The 23,875-nt window shown below is 45.3% G+C and overlaps 1 protein-coding gene across 1 annotated transcript; it reads left to right on the top strand.

Annotated features, from left to right (window-relative positions):
- The first annotated feature begins 845 nt into the window (after positions 1–845).
- Positions 846–10,898, top strand: CA3 (carbonic anhydrase 3). The gene is made up of 7 exons (XM_006077413.3): positions 846–1,004; positions 1,673–1,870; positions 4,130–4,248; positions 5,977–6,069; positions 7,105–7,167; positions 8,293–8,448; positions 9,922–10,898. Exons 1-7 carry the CDS (start codon positions 971–973, stop codon positions 10,039–10,041), a joined length of 783 nt encoding a protein of 260 aa, XP_006077475.1. The 5' UTR covers positions 846–970; the 3' UTR covers positions 10,042–10,898.
- Positions 10,899–23,875: the final 12,977 nt, after the last annotated feature.

A 23,875-nucleotide genomic window follows, 5' to 3' on the forward strand; every position in this document is an offset into this window, starting at 1 on the left:
CAAGTTGGGAGGGGGAGAAAAAAAATACAAAGCAATTCTGGAAAACTTTCCCTTTCTTTTCTTCTAATCTTTCACTATGCCTTGGAAAATAATCTCATACATTTTAAACAATATGACTCCCTTTATGTTCCTGACCCTCCAACACTCCAGAATGTTCTGGACTTCTCGTGAGCAGAGGTACAGCTCACCGAGTCGGTAGATCAGAACCAGGCTCCTGCTCCGCAGTAGCCCGGGTCCAGTCCTCACCTAGATTCCTGAGACCCAGCCCCCGGCGTCCTGCAGACCGAGGGGACCCGCGAGGTCAAGAAACGTCTGGTTCAGGGACCTGGCACCATCTCTCTCTTAAGGATAACGGAGTTGAGAGAACCTGCCCTCCTGCCTTTTTCCCATCCTTTGTGCCTAGGATTTTGCAAGTTGCCTGCGAAGGAGTCAAACATGGGTCAGGCAAACGTGTTCTTTCCAGCCACGGTAACCGGATCGCTGGAGTGAAATCAACCCGCAGAAGCATCCAGAGACCGCAGCCAGCCAGACAGGCAGCGCTGAAAGCATCTACCAAGCAAGGCTGCAAGCGCCAGCCCGCAGGGCGCTGCTTTCAGTTCGGAGGCGAAGCGCAACGGCCGCGCCCCCCCCTCAAAAAAAACGGTGGGGGGCCTTGGAGGAGGTGGGCCGAAAGCGCCGGCCTCTGCACTTCGGCTCTAGGTTAGGGGGGCCTTGCGCTTCGGGAGCCGCGAGGGAGCCCCTCTTCCAGGGCCAGGGGGCGGGGGCCCGTCTCCCCCCATCCCGACAGCTGTCCAGCCCGCGGAATTCATTGGCTTCCCCCAGCCCGCCTCCCGAGCACCACCCCGGTCTCTTTAGCCCCCCGCCCCACCCTCGCTGACCTAATAAGGCCATGTGGGAGTGAGGGGCCCGGCATAAAAAGGGCGCCGGCGGGCCGCGCACGGCGGGAGCCGAGGCAGCGCCGCACACCGCCATGGCCAAGGAGTGGGGCTACGCCGACCACAACGGTGAGTGTCCGGCGACCCGCCGCCGGGGTGCGGCGGTCGGGGGCGCTCCCCGCCAGGTCCTTCCCTAGGACCCCGCACGGCCGGCCGGCTCACTTTGATCGCGTTCATCTCTCCCTCTCCTGGAGCAGCTGGTATGCCCACTGCAGGAACCGGTAACGTGCCCAGATCTCAGTGCCTCTGACGGAGAAGCCCACCCAGCCAGGGCCGCTTTTGGGGGTCCCCCTCTCTCAGAGACTGGCTGGGCAAGCTCTTCTTCACCTCTCTGAGCCTGGTGGTGGTAGGAGCTGCTCTGCCTGTAGTTTCTGCCTCCCGATGGGGAAAGGGATACTGAAACCCACTTAGGGGCACTGCTGATTCCAGCTCTATGATAGGAGAGGGCATTGGTGAAACATGCGATGAAGTTCACTTCAAAAATAAGTCTTTCAGGCTGTATTTGAGCCAATACAGGGACGCTTTGGGGAAATACACAGAGTGAAATATAGCCTTACAGGTATGCTGTTAACAAAACTATGAACAGGTCTTTGCCCCCAAGCCTTGTATTGCCCAATCTGATATCCAAGACCTTTTCATAATCACTGTCCAGCCTCCGTGTATTTTGCTGATTTAGTCACTTAGAGAGAGGACTTTGTGCCACCAGATAAATGAATCCCCTCAATTTGATTTCCTAGGTCCTGACCATTGGCATGAACTTTTCCCGAATGCCAAGGGAGAGAACCAGTCGCCCATTGAACTGAACACTAAAGAGATCAGCCACGACCCTTCCCTGAAGCCATGGACAGCATCCTATGACCCAGGCTCTGCCAAGACCATCCTAAATAATGGGAAGACCTGCAGGGTTGTGTTTGATGATACTTATGACAGGTCAAGTAAGTATGACACCTAGGTAGAGACCCAAGAACATTTTCAATGGCTGTACTGGCAAAATGTGATTTATATCACAGCAATAGAATCGGTGGGACAAGGGGGCACTTCTTATCTGAAAATGGAGATGACACTTGACTTTGTGCTCGTTTGAAGGATTATATTTATACAGTGAAGAAGAATGTCTCACTCTTAAACCCCGGTCATGCTGGCTGCTCCAAAATGGCCCCATGCCCAAGCTAAAAGTTGGCAGTATACCCCTGAAATGAAGCTTAGTAGGGAGGTGATGGTAATGAGTCCAAAGCAGTGTTCTCTGGGCTCTGCTGGTCTATACTTGAGGGGGGTTTTGCATCCTAACGAACTCCTGGAGAGCAAGGCTCCCATTCTCAGATGTGGCATAGATTCCATCCTACAGAGCAAGGAACGTCAGAGAACCAAGTAGGTACTCTCTTCTCTCGGTGTCGAGGTGGGGCCAATCCGGGGGAGAGAGCAGACCCATGGTAGAAGCAAGAAGACCGGCCTTCAGTGGGGCTCGCCCGACTACTCATTTTGGTGAGGGGTTTTCAAGACTGACGATTTCTCCTTGAGTTCTGATTTGTATTTGTCCATGGGGGTCACAAAGAGTTGGAAGCCACTGAGCGACTGAACTGAACTGAACAGAACTGAACTGAAATGGAAAGTCTCATGTTTAAAAAAAAGTCTATTTCACCTATAACCATTAAGCAAATCAGTGAAATAAAAGAAGGCTAACTAGAAATACTTTATTTTACTGTGAAGGAGGTAAGAATCTACCTTTAGCATTTTGGTACTTGATATACAATATATATTTTCCTATAACCACATTTGTAAAAAAGTTAAAATTATCCTTACTGATGTACATGAATGAATATTCTCAGTGATCCTGTAATTAAAGAGTAATAGCTATAATTTCTACCTACTAGCAGGTTCCAGGTAAGGAGTATCATAGAAATGTATATTCTTTAAATAATCATCTCATTGGTATCTGTTATTTTTTCTCCATTTATATCAAGTTCCATTCTGAAGGATAAGTAATAAAATTAAACAGGATCTCTTAGGTTGAATCACATGAAGAAGCCTTTTTGTAAGCAAATATGATTGAATATTGACACTTGCTTATGATTCATCCTAATAAATTGGACTCATATCACTGAATTATAACGGTTCCTAGTGGATGGTAAAAGTACAAAGAGCAATTAATCAAACAGAAAAAATGGACAGAAAAAAACGCAATTAAAACACTTATTTCTGTGTGGCCAAGCTCATCTAGTCTCGTTCTATCAGTTTAGACCTACCCTATGACTTTCAGTCTGCCGTTTCAGCACCAACAGTTGATCTATCTTTTCTAGAATGGCTATCCTCTGAATTCTATTTTGATCTAGCTTACATTGGTAAATTTTGACTTTAGGGCTTCTGTATAGTTTCCAATATCCTTTAGAAAATATTTGAACTTCTAAATCACTCTCCAGGCTAAATTAAGTGAAACCAAGTTAAGTGCCAAGTTGAGATATTTGGACAGCAAACTCACATTCATACTATGGAGAATCATCTCGTTTAAGGGTCAACATTGATTGAGTCCCTGGGAAACCTCAGAATTTTCCATTCCATCTCATTTGAATAAACACAGTCCGAATTAGCTGTGGAAGTGAGCTCTCGTCTGTAGTCTTAAAGAAAAGCGTAGTTGGAGGCAAGATACGGAGAAGGAATTCACATTTGACGACCGTGACAGGCACTGTGATGAGCAGTTTAAAGTCCTTAATCTCATTTAATCCTCACAGCAGCTCTGAAAGGTTAGTATTATTATCACCTTTGGTGAGACGCAGAAACGGGTTCAGAGAAGTTTAGCAACTTGCCTGAGATCACACAACTCACAAGGGATGGGGTTGGGATTGGACCCTGAGTCTGCCCGGCTCTTAACTATCCTGTTCTCCCCAGTGCAGCCCACAACAGATTTTGATTTTAGGGTTTAGTTGTTTTCATTGCCCATCTGCTGGCTTAATTTTATTTTCATGCATGTGAGATTGACATGTAAAAATCACAAAACAAGCAAACACAATCAGAAAGAGAAAAGAAAGCATTTATTTTGACACACCCCAATGCTTCACTTTGTGAGAAAGAGACCAGTGTACTTGGGAATGCCACCACCAGCCCAGCCCATCAAGCTTTGGCTCTAAGGTAGCTGTTTAAAGCAGGGCTCCGTCCAAGAAGTGCGAGCTCACTGCTGACCTAGCTTCTCTGACTCGCAGTGCTGAGAGGTGGTCCCCTCGCTGCGCCCTACCGGCTCCGCCAGTTCCACCTCCACTGGGGCTCCTCGGACGATCACGGCTCGGAGCACAGCGTGGATGGAGTCAAGTACGCAGCAGAGGTAAGGGGACCTGACAGGACCCACTCTGCGTCTCACCCAGTGAGAGCTGAGCTGAAAGGTAACGACAGAAGAGCGTCCACTGCACGTCCTTCAAGCCTGTAGTTATGAAAAGAGCTGCAGGAGTTTTAGCATAAACCGAAGCTGCCAGACGTTCTGGGTTAGACAGTTAAGACAGTGGAGGTGAGTTAGTGTCATGCCTGAAGACTTGCAAGGTTATATTCAGAAAGTGGATGGCTGCTTAATAATAATACTTTTATAAAACCAGGGCTCTGAGTGGAACTGAAAAGAGAAGGGGAGCCAATGCTTATTAAGTGCCTGCTGGTATTAACCCATGTGATCCTCTCAGCATGCTGTGGGGTGGGCTACAGGTGAGGAAACTGAGGTGCCAGAAGGTTACGTAACAAAGTCCCACAGCACAGGTGCTGGACTGGTGCTCTGCTTCGTGCTGATTGGCTTCATCATCCTGCCCAGTGCCCTAAGCCTCCTCTTTTATGAGAGTGTGGTGCTTTAAAAATAGCACTTAGTGATACTGGCTGATGCCCAGGCTCTAGTCTCTTAAGGAAGGGGGTGCGTCAGCATAGGTATACGTGTGATTTTATATGTACACATGGACTTATGCACGCAGAGAGATAGCTGGCTATAGATACACACAATTTAAAACGAGCAGATACTATATACTCTGTTCCTGAGAACCCATTAAAGGAAGCACATGACTGTAGCTCAGCTCAAGGCATCATATTACAAGGAAATAAGACAAGCCTCCCGCATGCTCTCTGTATAAAGCCAAGCCTATAAGGGGCGACGCATGCCCTGGAGGTGAGGATAATTCCATTTGTACTGCCAGACTCTTCCAGAGGCAGGCTCTGGTTAACATAGGAGCCAGGAACCTTGGAGCCATTTGTGGACACGCTCTTGGGCAGAATCATAAGGCAGCTTAACTCAACTTAACAAAACAGCTCAACTGAACTGTGAGAGACCCAGAGTACTTCCCCGTGACCATTCTGTTTCTCTGCAGGCCATCTAGACAGCGGGTGACAGGATAAATTAATTGAGAAAGCCTTTCAGATGTCTTTCCCCACAAAAGGGGGAAAATTTTGTATATTCCTTCTCAATAGGGCCAAGCCTTGCAGTTTGGTCTTGATATGCGGGATTATCACACAGTTTTGTTCTTGAAGACAGTATTTTTAAACTGCCATGAACTATGGTATTCTCTTGCCATTCTGTATAATTCAATGTGGAAATTTTGACTAATTTAACTAGTGCATATGTAAGCACCTTAACCTTATTAAGATAAGGTTACCAACTGGTTCTAGAGCGTTTGTTACTGAGAGAGGCGTGAAAAACATCCAAGAATTTGTCCCCTTATTTTTCCTCTCCTACTTCCCAGTTAATTGTGACTTTAAAGTGTTAGCAGATTCCTGTTTACAGCTCTGTGTTTCACTGTTTGATTTGGTCAGAAAAAGGACTAATATTATACAAAGCTAACATAATATTATGAATTGATTTAGTGACAGTTTGGTTTTCACCAGTTCTACCTGTCATAACTTTTTATTTGAGCCATCAAAAGTCCTGCCAAAATATCTCATGTTAACTTTTAGAATTCTGTCAATTTCTATGAGAGTGTTCAGCAATCTTAGACTGTAAAATTGTTGGGTTTATTGTGAGTAATTTCACACTTATTTCCTTATTTTAGGCATGTACCTCCTAACATCTGTTCTATGGTTTCAGCTCCATTTGGTTCACTGGAATTCAAAGTATAACAGTTATGCAACTGCTCTGAAGCATCCCGATGGTATAGCTGTGGTTGGTGTTTTTCTGAAGGTAAGGTAAAAATTGAGTGCATGTTTTTTTCAAAGTTTAGTTCCTTATCAATGCTTAGGTTTCACGTCATTTTATTTATATGGGAGAGAGGAATGAAGTTCAAGATTCATTCAACTAATCAAGATATTTCTGGTAAGATCAGCTCAAAAAGTTTTGTTCTCCCTTAAAAGAGCACCTTTAGCTCTACTTCGGTCGCCCTAGCCCTTCTAAATTTTCTCAAGGTGCGGGGTGTGTTTCTGTGTGTGTTGGGGCAGTGGGGATGAAGCCTTTGAAGGAGCTTATTTCAGCAGCAGTGAAGGCAAGGGCAGCCTTATTCATTACACTTTCTGGCTCCTCCACGTCAATTGCAGTGGAAACCAGAAAAGCCAGTGTTGGAAATCACTGTGATGCCAAGTCCCTGGCTGAACATCCTCTCAGCTTAGGGTGGCTACCACTCACATGATCCCAGGCTAAGATAGCACACGGAATGTGTGTGTTGTTGAGCCAGCCTTGGTTTAGAGAGGACTTAGTGTCATTAACACATGAAGTTAGTGGTAACATGATCTAGATTTTAAGCCAGAGGTGAAAATCTGGCTTCTTTCTTTTTGAATGACCTAATTTGTTTTATGTTCTGAATTCACTGGGTCCTTTTCAGCGCTTGAGCACAGCACTACAGTAAGTGGAGTGGGTCTGAGCAGAAAGACAATAGGTTTAGTTTTAGGTACATTGAGTCCTCTTAGCTGCAATTATATTAAAAAGAAAAGCAGAATGACTTCACAGAGAAGGTCAAGGACACAGATGTAAATCAACATGTAATTTTGTGGTTTTGTATTTCAGAGACCCAGAGTCCACGTTTAGTTCAGAAAATACATACCCTAAAATTTCGGGGGAGGGATGAACTTATGGTTTTGCTTCATGCAATATATTCTGGCAGATTTATAAACACTGGTTGTAGATGGATGGATTAAAATCAGCTTTTAAGACAATCCTAAATTATGGAGAAGAGAAAAATATAATCGTTAGTTCTCTTTCTCTCTCTTTTTTATTTTTTTACAGATAGGACGTGAGAAAGGCGAGTTCCAGCTTCTCCTTGATGCACTGGACAAAATTAAGACGAAGGTAAAAAATATCATTTTCCCTCTTAGAACATAAAGTCAGGTTATATCGATTTTTTTCTTTTTACATTTTTCAAGTGTGCTTCTTTCACCTAAAATCCATTAGTAAATTGTTCAATGAATATGCTGCTGCTGCTGAGTCACTTCAGTCGTGTCCGACTCTGTGCGACCCCATAGACGGCAGCCCACCAGGCTCCGCCATCCCTGGGATTCTCCAGGCAAGAACACTGGAGTGGGTTGCCATTTCCTTCTCCAATGCATGAAAGTGAAAAGTGAAAGTGAAGTCACTCAGTCATGTCTGACCCTCAGCGATCCCATGGACTGCAGCCTACCAGGCTCCTCCATCCATGGGATTTTCCAGGCAACAGTACTGGAGTGGGGTGCCATTGCCTTCTCCGAATGAATATGCTAGGCATACCTATAAAAGCAAATGCTGTTATGTTTGTATATTTTTGTGGTTTGTTGGTTTTAGAGCAGTTTCACATACATAAGCTTATTTAACCCTCATAGTCAACCTGTCAGATAATTACATTTTTAATGAAATATTTGAGAGAGAAGTTGAGTGGTGTTTCCCTGCCCAACACACACACACACGCACACATACACACTCTTACACACTTGCAGAGGCACTAAATGTTTGGGACCTAGTGTTTCCCTTTCTCTCCTGGATTGCACCTGTATATTTTAAATCTTAACAGTAAATTCTTCTACTTAACAGACTCACTTTAATTCTTTGAGACTGTTCTAGTCATCACTTTTAGTTTTACCACTAGGTAAAATATTCTGAGGATGACATTTGATAAAAATGCAAGCCTGTTTTGTATCATCAGGAACCACAGCATTAATTTATATGAAATATTTCTGTTAGTTTAGAATGAGTTTGTCTTTTTTCTTGAAAAATGGTAGGTTTATAGTTCTACAGATAGCGAATAAGGGATAAAATATTACAATGATTGTGCCAAAGTCATGTCATGCAAACCTGCCCAGCTCCCTCCCCCCGCACCCCTTTTATTTCTAAAAGACACGGATTTGATCCCAAGCTTGTTTTCTCCGTTGCCTTTGAAATCCACACCCCTCAAGCTGAGATGCAGGGCGCCATGCGCGCCTGCTCACCCCCGCTCTCTCGCAGGGCAAGGAGGCGCCCTTCAACAACTTCAACCCGTCCTGCCTGTTCCCCGCCTGCCGGGACTACTGGACCTACCACGGCTCCTTTACCACGCCGCCCTGCGAGGAGTGCATCGTGTGGCTGCTGCTGAAGGAGCCCATCACGGTCAGCTCCGACCAGGTGAGCGCCCGCCCTGGGGCGCGGGGCTCCGGGTCTGCAGGGCCCCGCGGGGTGCCGGCACTAACCGGAAAGCGTGTGTGTGTGAAAGGCGCTCAGTCCTGTCCGGGTCTTGGCGACCCCATGGACTGTAACCCGCCAGGCTCCTCTGACCATGGGATTCTCCAAGCCAGAATCCTGGAGTGGGTAGCCTTTCCCTTCTCCAGGGAATCTTCCCAACCCAGGGATCAAGCCCAGGTCTTCCCCAATGCAGGCGGATTCACCAGCTGAGGCACCAGGGAATCCCTAAGAGTAGATAGAGAGTGTGTGTGGAAGTCTCTGAAAATATAAAGCTGCTAAATAGGTGCTTACCCAATCTCTACTGCTAGCGCTTTCATAGTTTGCCATGGTTAATTACGATCAGCTTGTTTAACTTTCTAAAACTCAGCTTCCAGAGGGTACCAGGCTAAGTGCAAAACATTTATAGATGATGGTGGTGCTGTTTAGTTGATCAGTCCTGTCCAACTCTCTGCGACCCCATGGACTGCAGCACTCCAGGCCTCCCTGTCCATCACCAACCCTTGAAGCTTGCTCAAACTCACGTCCATCGAGTTGGTGATGCCATCCAACCATCTCATCGTCCTTGCTAATTTGGAGAACCCCAAATACTGAGGACTGTTTAGCAAATGGGATGGTAAATACAGCCTTGGGGAAAGGATGGGAAGAGATTGAACATCCTTGTGAGGTGTCAGCTTCCCTGGTGGCTCAGAATGTGGAAGAATCTGCCTGCAATGCAGGAGACCTGGGTTCGATCCCTGGCTCAGGAGAATTCCTGGAAAAGGGAATGGCAACCCACTCCAGTATTCTTGCCTGGAAAACCCCATGGACAGAGGCCCCTGGTGGGCTACAGTCCATGGATTGCAAGAGTCAGACACAGCTAGTTCCTCAGTTTTACAGCTAAGGAGGCCAATGCTCAGAAAGGTTAAGTAATTTGCTTATCACCACACAGCCAAGGGTAGCATCTGAGATTCCACCTCCCCTCTGTCTGCTTTCAAATGCCTTTGGTCTTCTGCTTAGGCTTCCCTTCCTGTAAATTACAGTCATGTAAATTGACTCCATTAACTTATGCAGTGAAGGCCAGTTGAGCTTATTACTTGCGCTGACACTGTCTTCCACTCTTACATATAATTCATCAGATTAAGATAATTGTTTCAGAATTCTAGATGAAAAGGTTTTAATCACAGGGGATAGTGATCCTCTACAAAAGGAAGAAAAAGGTGGTTGTGTGTGTGTGTTGTTTTTTGTTTTGTTTTTGTTTTTGTTTTTTACCAAAAAGAGGTTGTTCTTACTCTGGACCTGGCAACCAGAAACTCTAGACTGAACACTGGAGACGGGTTTTGTGGTTGGCTCGTCCAGAAAGCCAGCCATCTCTCTCTGTCCCACGCTTAGCGTCCGCTCGGGTGGACGTGGTGTGACGTCTCCCCTTCCCGCCTGCAGATAGCCAAGCTGCGCACTCTGTACTCCAGCGCGGAGAACGAGCCCCCGGTGCCCCTGGTGAGGAACTGGCGCCCCCCGCAGCCCATCAAGGGCAGGATCGTGAAGGCCTCCTTCAAGTGAGGCCGCTGGAGCTCGCCCTCTTCAGGAAAGGAAGCTGACCCTGCAGAGCTTGGTCCCTCACCTCCTCTTGGTGCTTCTGACTCCGGTATACTCCAGGTCCATCCCCGTGTTTCCGCGCAGAGCAGAGCAGATGAAAGACGCCATCACCAGGAAATCAGAGCTACTATTCCCAGGATCTGATGTGAGAGCGCTTGGCCTCTGTGATAACACCTTGCCTATAAAAGTAGCATTTCTAGTAAGGTTTCAAAGAAGAAGCAGAAGCAGGGTGAGGAGAGTAAACACAGGGAAAAAGTGGCTCCTGGGCACCGTTTCTGTGTCATCTTAAATTTCACAGAACTTCCGTTTACCCTTTTTCTATGATGCGTTATCCATCTTAAAGAAATACTGAGTACTTCTATATGTGGGCGTAGAGGAGTCTGCAGATCCTGTAGCAGAAATTAAAGTGACTGTGAACATCAAGAATGGAGATGATTATACATTTTAACCCTTAAGTAAACCAATAAGAAGTGCATCATTTATTAACATTTAAAACCGCTGTAGAGGTCTCCTGGTTTTGATTATCAATGAAAGTAAAACACACTGACCAGGAATTTTTTAAAACATTTGACCCATTATTTGAATGTTTTCTTCATGAAGATAGTTGACTTTATCCTGATATTTTTCTTTACCTGAAGGAGGGCCATTTATTTTTCATTTTACTACTTTTATCTTTGCATGCTTAAGGTAAAAAATGTCTCTGATGTATTTCCAATGTGAGGGTGGGATTAACAAGTCCTAGAACTCGCAGGAGTGAATGACTGCACTCGAAATAAAAGCAGTGTACTGATCATCCAAACTAATAAAGACATGAATGCAGACACTTGAGAGTTGTGTTTTTTGTGGAGGGGGAACTTTGTGAGTTTTCATAACTGAAGGGACTCATTCTGAGTTTGACTGGAAGCTGCATTCCTTGTGGAGTGGCTGGAGCACTTCCTGGGGGCTTTCCAAGGAAACTGCAGGCCAAAAGGGGCTTGTGTAGCCACAGAGTTGACAGTGTGGACTGGTTAGGTTAGGGGGTCCTTATCAGTACCATGGTTGCTAACTTAGGGTCATGGAATCATCAGACTGTAGCGTTTACGTCATTATTTTTTTTTTAATGCACATTGAGATGACGTCTGTCTGACACTGCAAACATCCATACATTTGAGACCTTCAAAAGTGAAATATCTTTAGGCATAAAGTCCAATTTTGCTGTTAGTAGCCTTGATGAACTCTCATCACGTCACTGGCTAATCTGTTAACTTGCTTTTGAAAATGGCAGCAGTAATTGAGTTACCCTAAGGAATGAGAATGGTATTGGGTCAGGAGAGTCCTGCAAAGCCGGAAGTCAAGTCACGTGACAGAGTCCTGGGAGGCTAACGTTATTTAATAGATTACCACTTGGGTGAGGTTAAACCAGGTTGGTCAGTGCAAACTGGGTGTGTTAATTAAATCCCTTGAAATTAGGAGGTGTGGAGTTTTCATCAATTAGTGGTAATACACAAGCTGTTTCTCTCAGGGTACTTACTTGGTAATGCAGGGAGTGCCACAAAAACAGTGTGTTGGAGGAACGTAGGGCTTAGTTCCAGCTGCAGTGGCACTTGCTGGAGGATGGGCTGGACAAAGCTGCAGCGGCGTTGAGGGGAAATATCTAATCCAGGAAAGGTATCTCCCTAAACCACGAGCTCCCTGATGGTGTAGACTTGAATCTCATATGCTAACATTCTAGTATGGTGTCTGTCTCTGGGGTCACACAGAGTCGGACACGACTGAAGCGACTTAGCAGCATGGTGTCTGGCACTTAATAAGCCCTCAGCAAATATTTGGTGAATAAATAATGTCACGAACATGGATAAACCCAGGACAAATACTTATCTCCTTGAACAACACAGGATGAAGATTCATACTGTTTCTTTCTTCATTTCATTTAGTTTGGGTCTCCTTGGAAAGTGACCTCTTTAGCTTTAGGTAGTAGCTTCCCAGTAGAACATATATTCCCCGCCCCTCACCCAAGTCATTGCCAATGATCACAATTATCACTCAACTTAAAACTTCCTCTCAACTTCTGCCTGCAACTCAAAAGTGCTGAGTTCCTAGAAATGTCCACTAGAACATCGAAACCACACTTGTAGTCTGTATTCAGTGGGAGGATCATTTTTTCTGATCATGGACAGGTTTCCAAACAAAGATGTTTTAGGCATATACAGCTTACAGAGGCAACTTGGGTAGGAACTGCTGTGGTGAAAATGTTTCACATCTGTGAACTCTTGTTCTTGAAGATATAATCATTTCAGGTATTTTAAAACTTCAACAAAGGGCAAAAACTAATTTGAAGGAAGGGTGTTATAATAGTCAGATGATGACAACCTTGAAAGTCTATGAGTGGGGCATCAACCAATAAGAATTTACTGAATATAGGGCCTTGTTACCTTTTAAGGCTGCAAATATAATTCCCACCCATTTAATGGGAAGACAGAATATATTTATGAAGAGGTAAATAACTATTCAGGACCACTGGTTCAGAATTCTTTACGTGCAATCGGTGAATATTTATGTAGATGAATGGGAAGAATTCTACACAGAATGTGTAAAATGGCAGATTTCAGTGTCTAACTATAATCATTTATATAATTCAATAAATATGGGTGAAATTGATCAACTATAAACAAGCTTGGTGAGATATGAAAAATTAGTATGTTACTCAAATAAGAATAGGTGCAAATAAAATCATTTTAACCAAAACCACATCAGACACCACGCATAAATAAAATTAATTAGATGTTAGTTTCTCCTCTAAAACCTGCTTATTTGATATTTTAATAGCAAATTAAAATGGACTATGGACATGAGCAAAATACATTATTTTAGCAGAGAAAGAAAAAGTGAGAAGAAAAAAGAACTGCAGCTGTTATTTTTTTTAGAATTTTGGATTTAGTATATGAATATTTAATGATTTTTTTAAAAACGACTCCTAACCAGGTAGCTCAGTGGTAAAGAATCCGCCTGCCAAGCAGGAGACATGAGTTTGATCTTTGGGTCAGAAAGATCTGCTGAAGAAAGGAAATGGCAACCCTCTCCAGTATACTTGCCTGGGAAATCCCATGGATAGAGGATCCTGGCAAGATACAGTCCAGGTAGTAGCAAAGAGTCACACATGACTTAGGGGCTAAACAAGTTCATCAAGGTAGCACTTAAGACTTAAAATGCAAATGAGAAGGCAAAATCATTTGCATGTTATTTTCATTTCGGTCACTAGATGGCAGCAACATACTTAAAATTTTCATTTGGGTCACTAGATGGCGGCAAAATAATGACAAGCATGACAAATGAAACGCCATTTGTAGAGCAATAAGGGCTTTTATTTTTAAATCCTGAACACCCGGTCTCCTTTTCTCGAATGTTCAGCATTAACCGTCAATACCTATCTGCAACAGAAAAGATGGTGAGAGTCTTACATAGTTCTGAGAATTTTCATAGCCAAAGGTGAAGCCAGGCTTCTCTGGTGGCTCAGCAGGTAGAGACTCAACCTGCCTACAGTGCAGGAGACACAGGCGATGTGGGTTCGATCCCTGGGTCGGGAAGATCCCCGGAGAAGGGAATGGCAACCCACTCCAGTATTCTTGCCAGGAGAAGCCCACGGACAGAGCTTTAGTCCGTGGGGTCACAAAAGAGTCGGACATGACAGCAACTAACATTTTCACTTTGTGAAGCCTATGAGTTAGTAGTTGCTACACGACAATTGAGACACATGAGAAACGAGCCTTTTACAGCCGCGTTCAGGCTTCTGGAGACCTGGGTGCAAGGTACACAGCGCTCCCCAGATACATGACCTCAGGCAAGCCAACTTCTCTCTGCCTCACCCTCCTATCTGTGAGCAGGAATGGTAATAGTAACTGCTAGAGGGTTATTTTAAGAATTAAATGAGTTAATATACCTAAACCTCGTCAGTAGCTTTTCTAGCATGTAACAAAACTTTGGGCTTCCCTGATAGCTCAGTTGGTAAAGAATCTGCCGGCAGTGCAGGAGACCCCAGCTTGATTCCTGGGTCGGGAAGATCCACTGGAGAAGGGATAGGTTACCCACTCCAGTATTCTTGGGCTTCCCTTGTGGCTCAGCTGGTAAGAAATCCACCTGCAATGTGGGAGACCTGGGTTGATCCCTGGGTTGGGAAGATCGCCTGGAGAAAGGAAAGGCTACCCACTCCAGTATTCTGGCCTGGAGAATTCCATGGACTGTATAGTCCATGGGGTTGCAAAGAATCGGACACGACTGAGCGACTTTCACTTGCATCTTAAGGGGCTTCCCAGGTGGTGCTAGTGGTAAAGAACCCACCTGCAAAGGCAGGAGAACTGAGCCGCTGGTTCGATCCCTGGGTCAGGAAGATCCCCTGGAGGAGGAAATGGCAACCCACTCCAGTATCCTTGCCTGGAGAATCCCATGGACAGAGGAGCCTGAGAGGGATACAGTCCATGGGGTTGCAAAGAGTCAGACACAACTAAAGAGACTTAACACTAACCATTATTTTCTGTGAGTTAATTTTACTTCAACCAAGAAAAAATTCTAATGGCTTCTTCAATACCTAAAACCATGCTTCTTTCTTTATGTAAGGTCATGAACCCATATCTTAGCAATTCAGAGGATACTTGGGAGTTACTATAGTGAGCTCCCCTAATGAGTTTCCTCTGTGCATGGCATTAGGGAAAATGCTGTTTGAAAACAAGGGTGATAACTCTTGTCACATTCTTTTCAGCAGGAAAAACAAGCAGTGGCCCCACTGAAAATAAGCGCAAAGCTAGAAGGAGTGATTTGGGGAAGGCTCAGAAAATGTTTTAGGAGGAAGGTTCTATTCTGAATCTCTGCACCTGAGCTTCTGAGAACATGTATGATTGGCAAAACATTCAAAGACTAAACCAAAATAGACAGGTGGGGAAGCGTGATGGTCATTCTGTTTTGCTGACTTAGCAATGTTGGCAGAATAGAGTCCCTTGGAGTGCTCTGTAAAGTGGAAAATCTATCCTCAGGATACATATGGAAATCTCTTGCCATGAAATTAATCTGGGGCTTGTCTGGGCATGACATAACATCAGAATCCTGAATGAGGTGTACAAGTCATCCATCCAGTGGAGGCAACTCAGTTCCAATTGTACAGAAGGAAACAAAACAGTCAAGGCATAAAATTCAGGATCCGGAGATGATGAGAGAGCCAGTTAAGTCCTTTAGATTTGAAGGCATTTAATGGCAGCCACTCGACAACCTGACCAGGCAGATAATCACAGGTAATCAGCAGGGTAAGAGCAAGAGTAACCGTGCAGTCCCTGGGGACCGCGTGCACTGCAGCGGTGTAGAACCCAGTGATTTAAAAGCTAATTTTCGCCAGGTGAGAATTGACTGTGTGCAGTAAACAAGGAATCAGATTCTCCCTTGTATTTAAGTTATTCCCAGGCAGCACAGCCTGGAAGCCCAGGAAAAATATTTTGGTCATTAAATGTTTAAGCATGTCCGTGTATTTCTACCATACTCCCTCAACTCATGTGAAATTTGGATGATTCCAAACACGTTAGTTCAAGGGAAGTCATTCCCCCAAGGGCACTTGAATCCCTTGAAAGTATATTACAAATGGAAGTCCTTGAAAATACCAGGCAACCTGGGCTTAAAGAATTTGCCCTTCTCGTTCCTGTGTATGAGATTAGTTTAATGGGACACAAGACCTCTGTGCAGCGACCTGTCATGGGCAGGGAGATTGTAGAAGCCAAGCAGAGAAGATAGAAGGGTGGGGTTCAGCCCAGGAAAGAACTGAGAAGCAAGCAGGAAAAGGTGCAGTTAGAAAGTGAGCAATAAGGAAACTCCAGTCCAGCAACGACTTAGGGCTGGGGTTCTCGCACCAGGAATTGATTTTAAGAGCTAACTTGTCAATTCTATCTGTAATGTAAGTCGGTGTGTGTGTGTGCAGACGTGTGTTTGTGTGATGACCAGTCTGGGCAAAGAGGTTTTAGGAGGGTAAGGACTCTGTCTTGTGGTACCACAGAGGCCCCCCAGTACCCAGCAGTTATCTGGATCATAGGGCCTGAGAATTATCTGTTGAATGAAAGGAGGAGTGAATGGACGGATGGACAGATGGAGGAGGTAGCGGGGATCCGAAAACAGTGCATGCTGGTCCAAGTCCACGAGCTGGCGGGAGCTCTTTGCTTATCCATGGAGGGGCAGGGAGTGACATTCCGAGGGGCTCCGGACGAAAGCGCGGTTTCTGTTGCCACCCAGGCGTGTCTGCACAGAGAACGGGAGTGGGCAGAGACAGCTGTTTTATAGACACCCAAACCTCATTATCTGCAAATTCAACTGGGTAGAGAAGAGACATATTTTATAATATAAAAGAGAGATATAAAAGCAGACTCTACCAGAACATTTACCTCTTAGCACCCATGCTTCTCACATGCAGTTTGAAGGCAGCTGGCACTGAGCCTGGGACTCTGGACTCTGGCGATACGAACTGGCACTGTTTACGCTAGGGCTTGAACTTTTATAAATTTGCCTTTATTTTCTTATTTGCGATTTTTAGTTCTCCTTTTCTTTCACCTTTGTGCCCATTGCAATTCCACACACATTATAAAGATAATTCTTTAACTCAGATGCTTGTGGTGTGGCCAGGAACGACCCGAGTGTGATAGTTTTGAAAATTCAATCAACATTTTCAACTGACACATTCTGCCCCACCCCAAGCGAATTGGTAAATGTCCTGCCCTCCATAAACAACACAGACAAATACACCCTATACGTTCTCATGCACTTGTTACTACTTGGAGCTTACTTTACAGTATAGTGGAGTATTTGGAGAAATAAAACGTTTACCCAGACAGTAAATTTACCAGAAATCAAACTCAAGTTATCTCTTGATGGATGGGGAGGGGAAGAAGAAATGGTACTAGGCAGCTGAATTTGTAACTTGAAGTGTAAATCTCTGGTTGCCTGTATAATTGTTTGTTTTTTTTTAATTTAAAGAAGTATTTTAGTGATATTTCATCAGAGGTCTGACTTCTTTCTTTCAGTTTGTTTTCTCTAACAGAAGGCCTGTTGTCAAGATTGTGAGGTGTACTGAGTCTCTTGCCCTTAGCAGCTTAATTGATATGAAACATTGATTAGGCCCCAGGAGGGCTGGGGAGTTTCAGAGGAATTATGAAATAACCATAAGGAGCAAAGAAGAAAGTTTGAGCTTGTTAAGAATGGAGTGGTTTTGGCTGGGCAAAAGCATTCAATATTTGATGTATAATTTTATTTTTTTTAGAGACTGTTTTTTAATTTAACATGTATTGTTTTCTAAAGTCTCTGTCGAATCTGTTACAGCATTGCCTCTGTTCATGCTTTGACGGTTTGGCTGTGAAGCACGTGGGATCCCAGCTCCTCGACCAGGGATCAAACCCATACCTCCCCTCCCCACCCCACCCTGCAACATTGGAAGATGAAGTCCCAACCACTAGACCACCAGGGAAGTCCTTGGATGTGCAATTTTGAAAGTATACACAAGTGACTAAACCACCTTTTTCTTTAAAGGATTGCATGCTTTCTGAAAGCAGTTAGGTGTCGAGAATGAGAGATACAGAAGTAGTCGAGGAGCTACCTGGAAGCATCACAGAGGAGGAAAGAAATGGAAAACAGAAGGAAAGCTTCAGACACTGCTCAAGAGAAACTGTGTGAAACGTGGCTGTGCTGCTGAGGGGAAGGCCTTATCCAGCATGGCCAAGGTGCCCAGCACACCGGGCATGAATACATGGTAAATAGTGATATCAGTGTCACTGGAGAGCGGGGGAGACAGCAGAACCAAGGGCGAGGGCAACCCGCAAAGCCTGGGCCTGGGGCACCTGGGCCTCTGGGCCGACAGTGACTCCCGTCTCTGTGGCTGACGCAGCCACGGGGCCCGGTTCATCAGTGGGGAACACGAACCACCGATACCGAATTTCTAAAAATAATAAATTTCATGCTCACAGCATTATACTACTGTATATGCTATAAAATATAAATAAAGTGGACATTTTCAGGGGGCCAAAAAATCACTATGAAGAGAAACAGTCTTTCTTCCCTACTCTGGAGCAGCCCCTCACGGGCACCCCTCCGTGTGTGCCCTGCACGCGAAGCGGCTGGTCGGCAGCTGTGCACGAGCAGGGTCAGCTCAGGCAGGCTCCTGCCAGCCCGTCAGCTTCTGTCTGTTCTAGAACGCCACACCTCACGGGTAACTGCTGTGTTCACTGTCTCCCCGAGTGGGGAGGAGCTGCAAGTAGAAGGGATAGCCGTCACAGGTATCAGAGAAACAGTGCCAACAGGCCCTGCTGTGGCTTGTGAGCAGTGTAGCATGTGGTTTTGACTGACCAGTTTTGACCTTGGGTTGGTTGGTGGTTTTTTTTTTTTTTTTTTTTTTGACTTGGTTATAAACTCTTTTAGCATCATCAAAGATGAGACAAAGGAAAAAAAACAAGGAAGAGAGGAAAGAAAAAGACATCCCATCACATCAAAGGATGTTGACTATACCATTCCTTTTTTGCCTTAAGATATTAACGTACAGAAATTTATTCATCCAAGTGCATATTACGTTCCCTGCTCAAGTGAAGGAGAAACAGAGAGAAAGGAGAGGGAGAGGAAGAGGGGGAGGAGGAGAACAGGACAGACACACACAGGGGCGGGGAAGTGCTGAACAACGGAGGTGGTTCGCACAGAGTGACTGAGAACGCTGTGGCCTGTAAGAGACAATTCTGGTGAAGCGGTAAAGCAAACTCACATATGAAACAACGGAGCGTAAAGAAAGTGCCGTGGAGATTTGAGGTCAGGTGCGGTATTTTCAGGTTATAGACTGCTTGTCTCCTATCCCCAAATCCTCACTGAGCAGTCCAAAACTTTCACGATATCTTTCCTTGCATAAAATAGACTTAATCTCTCTTTAGAGTTAACCTGGATAAGTAAAAAATTAACAAACTACAGGGTTATAAAATGTAACCATTTCTGTATCCTGTGGCCTATCCATATATTTCCTAGGGTAATAAAAATGCCCTTTTCCCATCTGTATACTTTTAAGACAGTTTTCAGAAAACCAGATTGACCTGGATTGAGGCCTTCCAGGGAGGCCTGGAATGCTGCAGTCCACGGAGTCATGAAGAATCAGGCACGACTGAGTGACTGAACAACAACAAGCCTTCCATGGGCTATTCTGGCGTGAGTGAGGCCCCGGAAGCATACGGTGATTTACTCCTGCTTTTAGGAGGGGTAAAAGCCAGGTTCTCATTGGCAGAAAAAGTTACATGGAGACACTTGAGGGCACCCTAAACAACAACCTAACACAGCAACAACAAAGTTATTAAAAGTATACATTCAAATTTCACATTTGGGGTGGGAAAGACTGTTTTGCTCTATGATAACAGTGAATCCTGACTCTTGCCCTTGGTAAGGGGGAAAAATTACTTGTCATGCCTATAATTCCCCTTGTATGGAAAAATTAAATTGTTCTTGTTTCTAAAAGGAAGTCAAAAATTCCCCATACAACCTGGTGATTTATAAGCAAATGAGAAGTTGAATCATGTGATGAAGTTACTACGAACATATACCAACTATCATGATTCAGATAGGAGAGCCGTTATTGGAGATATGCTGAAGCAAAGTGAACAAACAAGCTTTGGAAGGTACAGCGGTGAGATTTTCCGTTTTCTATCCCATCCCACCAACAAAAATGAGTGAAGACATATTGTGGGCAAAGAACTGTCCCAGGGCTCTTGTCTTGCTAGATCCATACATAATTTTTACAAAAGCATTACCTTATGGATACTCTTAAGGCAGGGTTTCATGATCAGGGTACTATTAACATTTGGGACTGAGTAATTTTTGTTACAGGGAGCTGCTCTTGAATTACAGGGTGTTTTACAGCATTCCTGGAGGCCCGTAGCACACTGGCCCTCACCAGTGGTGACTACCAAGATGGCCCTAGACACTGGCGATCTCGCCCCGGACCAAAGCTCTAAGGAGAGGCGGACTTTTACTGAGTGCTTCGCGGTATTCCGTGTGACAGACACCGTGGAACATCAAAGACTGTAAATGTGCAATTTGCATTTCCAGTGTAATTATCCCACCTAATACTTCCACTCCAGTTCTGGTTGATTGAAACAATATTAGAATTTACCAACTACTTTTAAAAGCTAAATAGACTTAGTTATAAGGAAAAGTTGAGATGTTACTAGGTTATCATGAAAGAAAAAGACACATTTAGGAACTAATGCTTTCAAAGTCTGAAAGCATTACTAAGGGAAGTTGAACTCATCTGTTTATTAGATGTATGCTGTGCTGTGCTTAGTCACTCTGTCGTGTCTGACTCTTTGCAACTGCATGGACTGTAGCCCTCCAGGCTCCTTTATCCATGGGATTCTCCAGGCGAAAGTACTAGAGTGGGTTGCCATGCCCTCCTCCAGGGGATCTTCCTCACCCAGGGATGGAACCCAGGTCTCCCACACTGCATGTGGGTTCCTTACCAGCTGAGCCACCAGGGAAGCCCAAGAATACTGGAGTGGGTTGCCATGCTCTCCTCCAAGGGATCTTCCCAACCCAGAGATGGAACCCAGGTCTCCCGCACTGCAGGTGGGTTCTTTACCAGCTGAGCCACCAGGGAAGCCCAAGAATACTGGAGTGGCTTGCCATGCCCTCCTCCAGGGGATCTTCCCCACCCAGGGATGGAACCCAGGTCTCCCACACTGCAGATTCTTTACCAGCTGAGCCACAAGGCAAGCCCTATTAGATGTACACTTGGTGCTATCTCCTGCCACTTCAGTGATTAGAGGGCTTTTGGCAGAAAACCCTAAAAATGACCAGTATGTCTATATAACTTTGTTTTACAGAGTAGTCGTGCGTGCTAAGTCACTTCAGTTGTGTCTGACTCTTTGAGACCCTATGGACTGCAGCCCCCCAGGCTCCTCTGTCCCTGGGGTTCTCCAGGCAACAATCCTGGAGTGCGTTGCTATGTGCTCCTTTAGATCTTCCAGACTCAGGGATCGAGCCCTCAGCTCCTGCGGCTCCTGCACTGGAGGCAGATTCTTGACCACTGAGCCACTGAGGAAGCCCTTTCCAGAGTAGCACTTCATGCATAACCTGAACGCAGCGCTACTGTGACACCCAGAGGCCGCACGGTGGAGCTAAGTGCCCAAACTCTGTTCTGGGACAACCTGGGGCAGACTGAGCTACATCAGTGCCTCAGGGCTGTATCAAATCCTCAGAATCGTGCTTGCAGCATGATCAGATTTCCAAACATGGTTTTTTCTCTGTAAGAGAAGGAATTCTGAAAGTATTCCTTAAGTAAATGTGAGCTTTTTCATCCAAGTTCAGTTCAGTTCAGTGGCTCAGTCGTGTCCGACTCTTTGCGACCCCATGAATCGCAGCACGCCAGGCCTCCCTGTCCATCACCAACTCCCAGAGTTCACCCAGACTCACGTCCATCGAGTCAGTGATGCCATCCAGCCATCTCATCCTCTGCCGTCCCCTTCTCCACCTGCCCCCAATCCCTCCCAGCATCAGAGTCTTTTCCAACGAGTCAACTCTTCGCATGAGGTGGCCAAAGTACTGGAGTTTCAGCTTTAGCATCAGTCCTTCCAAAGAAATCCCAGGGCTGATCTCCTTCAGAATGGACTGGTTGGATCTCCTTGGACTGGTTGGAGTCCTTCCAAGGGACTCTCGAGAGTCTTCTCCAACACCACAGTTCAAAAGCATCAATTCTTCGGCGCTCAGCCTTCTTCACAGTCCAACTCTCACATCCATACATGACCACAGGAAAAACCATAGCCTTGACTACACGGACCTTAGTTGGCAAAGTAATGTCTCTGCTTTTGAGTATGCTATCTAGGTTGGTCATAACTTTTCTTCCAAGGAGTAAGATCTTTTAATTTCATGGCTGCAGTCCATCTGCAGTGATTTTGGAGCCCCCAGAAATAAAGTCTTACACTGTTTCCACTGTTTCCCCATCTATTTCCCATGAAGTGATGGGACCAGATGCCATGATCTTCGTTTTCTGAATGTTGAGCTTTAAGCCAACTTTTTCACTCTCCACATCCAAGTTAGAGAAACAGAAAAACCAGTTCATGATTTTATAATGGGAAGTGCTGTAGTAACAATTAAACCATTTATTCAATAAAGAAAATGTTCCAGAACCATATTATGCTGCATATTATCCATATCATAATGAGAAGCAGAATTTCTCACTAATTTACAAATAAAGTAAGTAGCGTTCAGAAGGACCCTGAAGCTCGCTCAGGGTGATGATGACAACGGCACCTGGGTGACGGAGCCGGAGTCTGGACTCGGGTCCGTTTTCTCACGACGTTGATTCCCACTGCACAGGTCTCCGCCTCTCGGCCGCACTGAGGACAATCCTCACGGAGCAGTTAACCGCACTGGGAATCATGCTAGCTTACATGCCTAAATCACAGGAACTAGCTCATCTAGCACTCCCACAACCCTAGGTACTCTTATTACATTCTGGATGTAGAAACAGGCTTGAGGAGGTAGAACAAACAAATCATCCAAGGGGGAATAGAGGGTGAAGTTTGGATTTACGTTTGAATGCTGCCGTCTGTCGGGTTGCACAGAGTCGGACACGACTGAAGCAACTTAGCAGCAGCAGCTGCTTTTGAGGGCTTCCCTGATAGCTCAGTTGGTAAAGAATCGCCTGAAATGCAGGAGACCCCGGTTCGATTCCTGGGTTGGGAAGAGCCCCTGGAGAAGGGATAAGCTACCCACAGCAGTAGTCGTGGGCTTCCCTGGTGGCTCAGTTGGTAAAGAATCTGCCTGTAATTTGGGGGACCTGGGTTTGACCCCTGGGTTGGGAAGATCCCCTGGAGAATGGAAAGGCTACCCACTTCAGTGGGTATTCTCTGGCCTGGAGAATTCCATGGGCTCTACTGCCGGGAGCTGGCATATTGCATATTGAGTGCATATTGCATGTTGAGTGCAGCACTTTCCACAGCATCATCTTTCAGGATCTGGAATAGCTCAACTGGAAGTCTATCACTGCCAGGAGCCCGCGTGAGGAACTCCTCCCGTGGCAAAGGTCATGAGGAAGGAGGCTCGGCATACGCAAAGGCGGGATCGAGCCTCAGGAGTCCCCCTGGAAATTCTCGAGCATCTACCCCCAAAACCAGAGTCTGCCTACTTTCTGCTTTGTGCTTTCACCTACACCTCTGACTTTACGGGGGCTGTCCCCCACTACCTCTCTCTGAAAAAAGAGTTAGCTTACAGCTGCAGTTAACAATTCCTGGGTGTGACAGTGTTTCAACCTACAAACTCCTTTGGAAATCCTCTAGCCTGCCTGAATAGGTTTTTCCGGCCACATGTGATTGTTCAGAGCCTCCCGACTGTGAGAGGCATGAGATGTTCTAAACTGTCTAAACACAGATTCCTTTGAGCAGTTAAAAGATTGATTAGAAATTGTATTGGTGAAGGGATTTTCACTTGTTGGGCCAATGTTTGCTGCTAAGTCTCCATATCCCTTACCTGCTGTGTCCCTGGCAGTGTATTGATTAATATAATTGGTGTAAGTAGAAGCTTTAATGTTTGTAACCTGGGACCCTTGAGTTAACTCTTTTTCTTGTTATAGCCCACCACACCTTTGCTCTGTAGGAATGCAACTTTATCTAATGCTTTTGGAGGGTGGCTCCTGACCAATCACCTTTAGAGAAAAATAAGCTTTCTGAAGAAAGGGTCTTAAAATGTTAACAGGCCTCCGGGCCAGAAGATAATGCCAGTCAACTAAGCTTTTGCATATGATAAGTTTGCAGGAAGAAAGTCTGGCTTGCTGCATGAC

The sequence above is a fragment of the Bubalus bubalis genome, chromosome 15, assembly GCF_019923935.1.
Source record: "Bubalus bubalis isolate 160015118507 breed Murrah chromosome 15, NDDB_SH_1, whole genome shotgun sequence".
In the NCBI taxonomy this organism is placed as follows: Eukaryota; Metazoa; Chordata; class Mammalia; order Artiodactyla; family Bovidae; genus Bubalus; species Bubalus bubalis.

Coding starts and splice junctions, on each gene's coding strand:
- CA3 (XM_006077413.3), top strand. CDS start 971: ATGGCCAAGGAGTGGGGCTACGCCGACCACAACG. Junction 6,070..7,104: donor TGGTTGGTGTTTTTCTGAAG/GTAAGGTAAAAA, acceptor ATTTTTTTACAG/ATAGGACGTGAGAAAGGCGA. Junction 8,449..9,921: donor TCACGGTCAGCTCCGACCAG/GTGAGCGCCCGC, acceptor TCCCGCCTGCAG/ATAGCCAAGCTGCGCACTCT.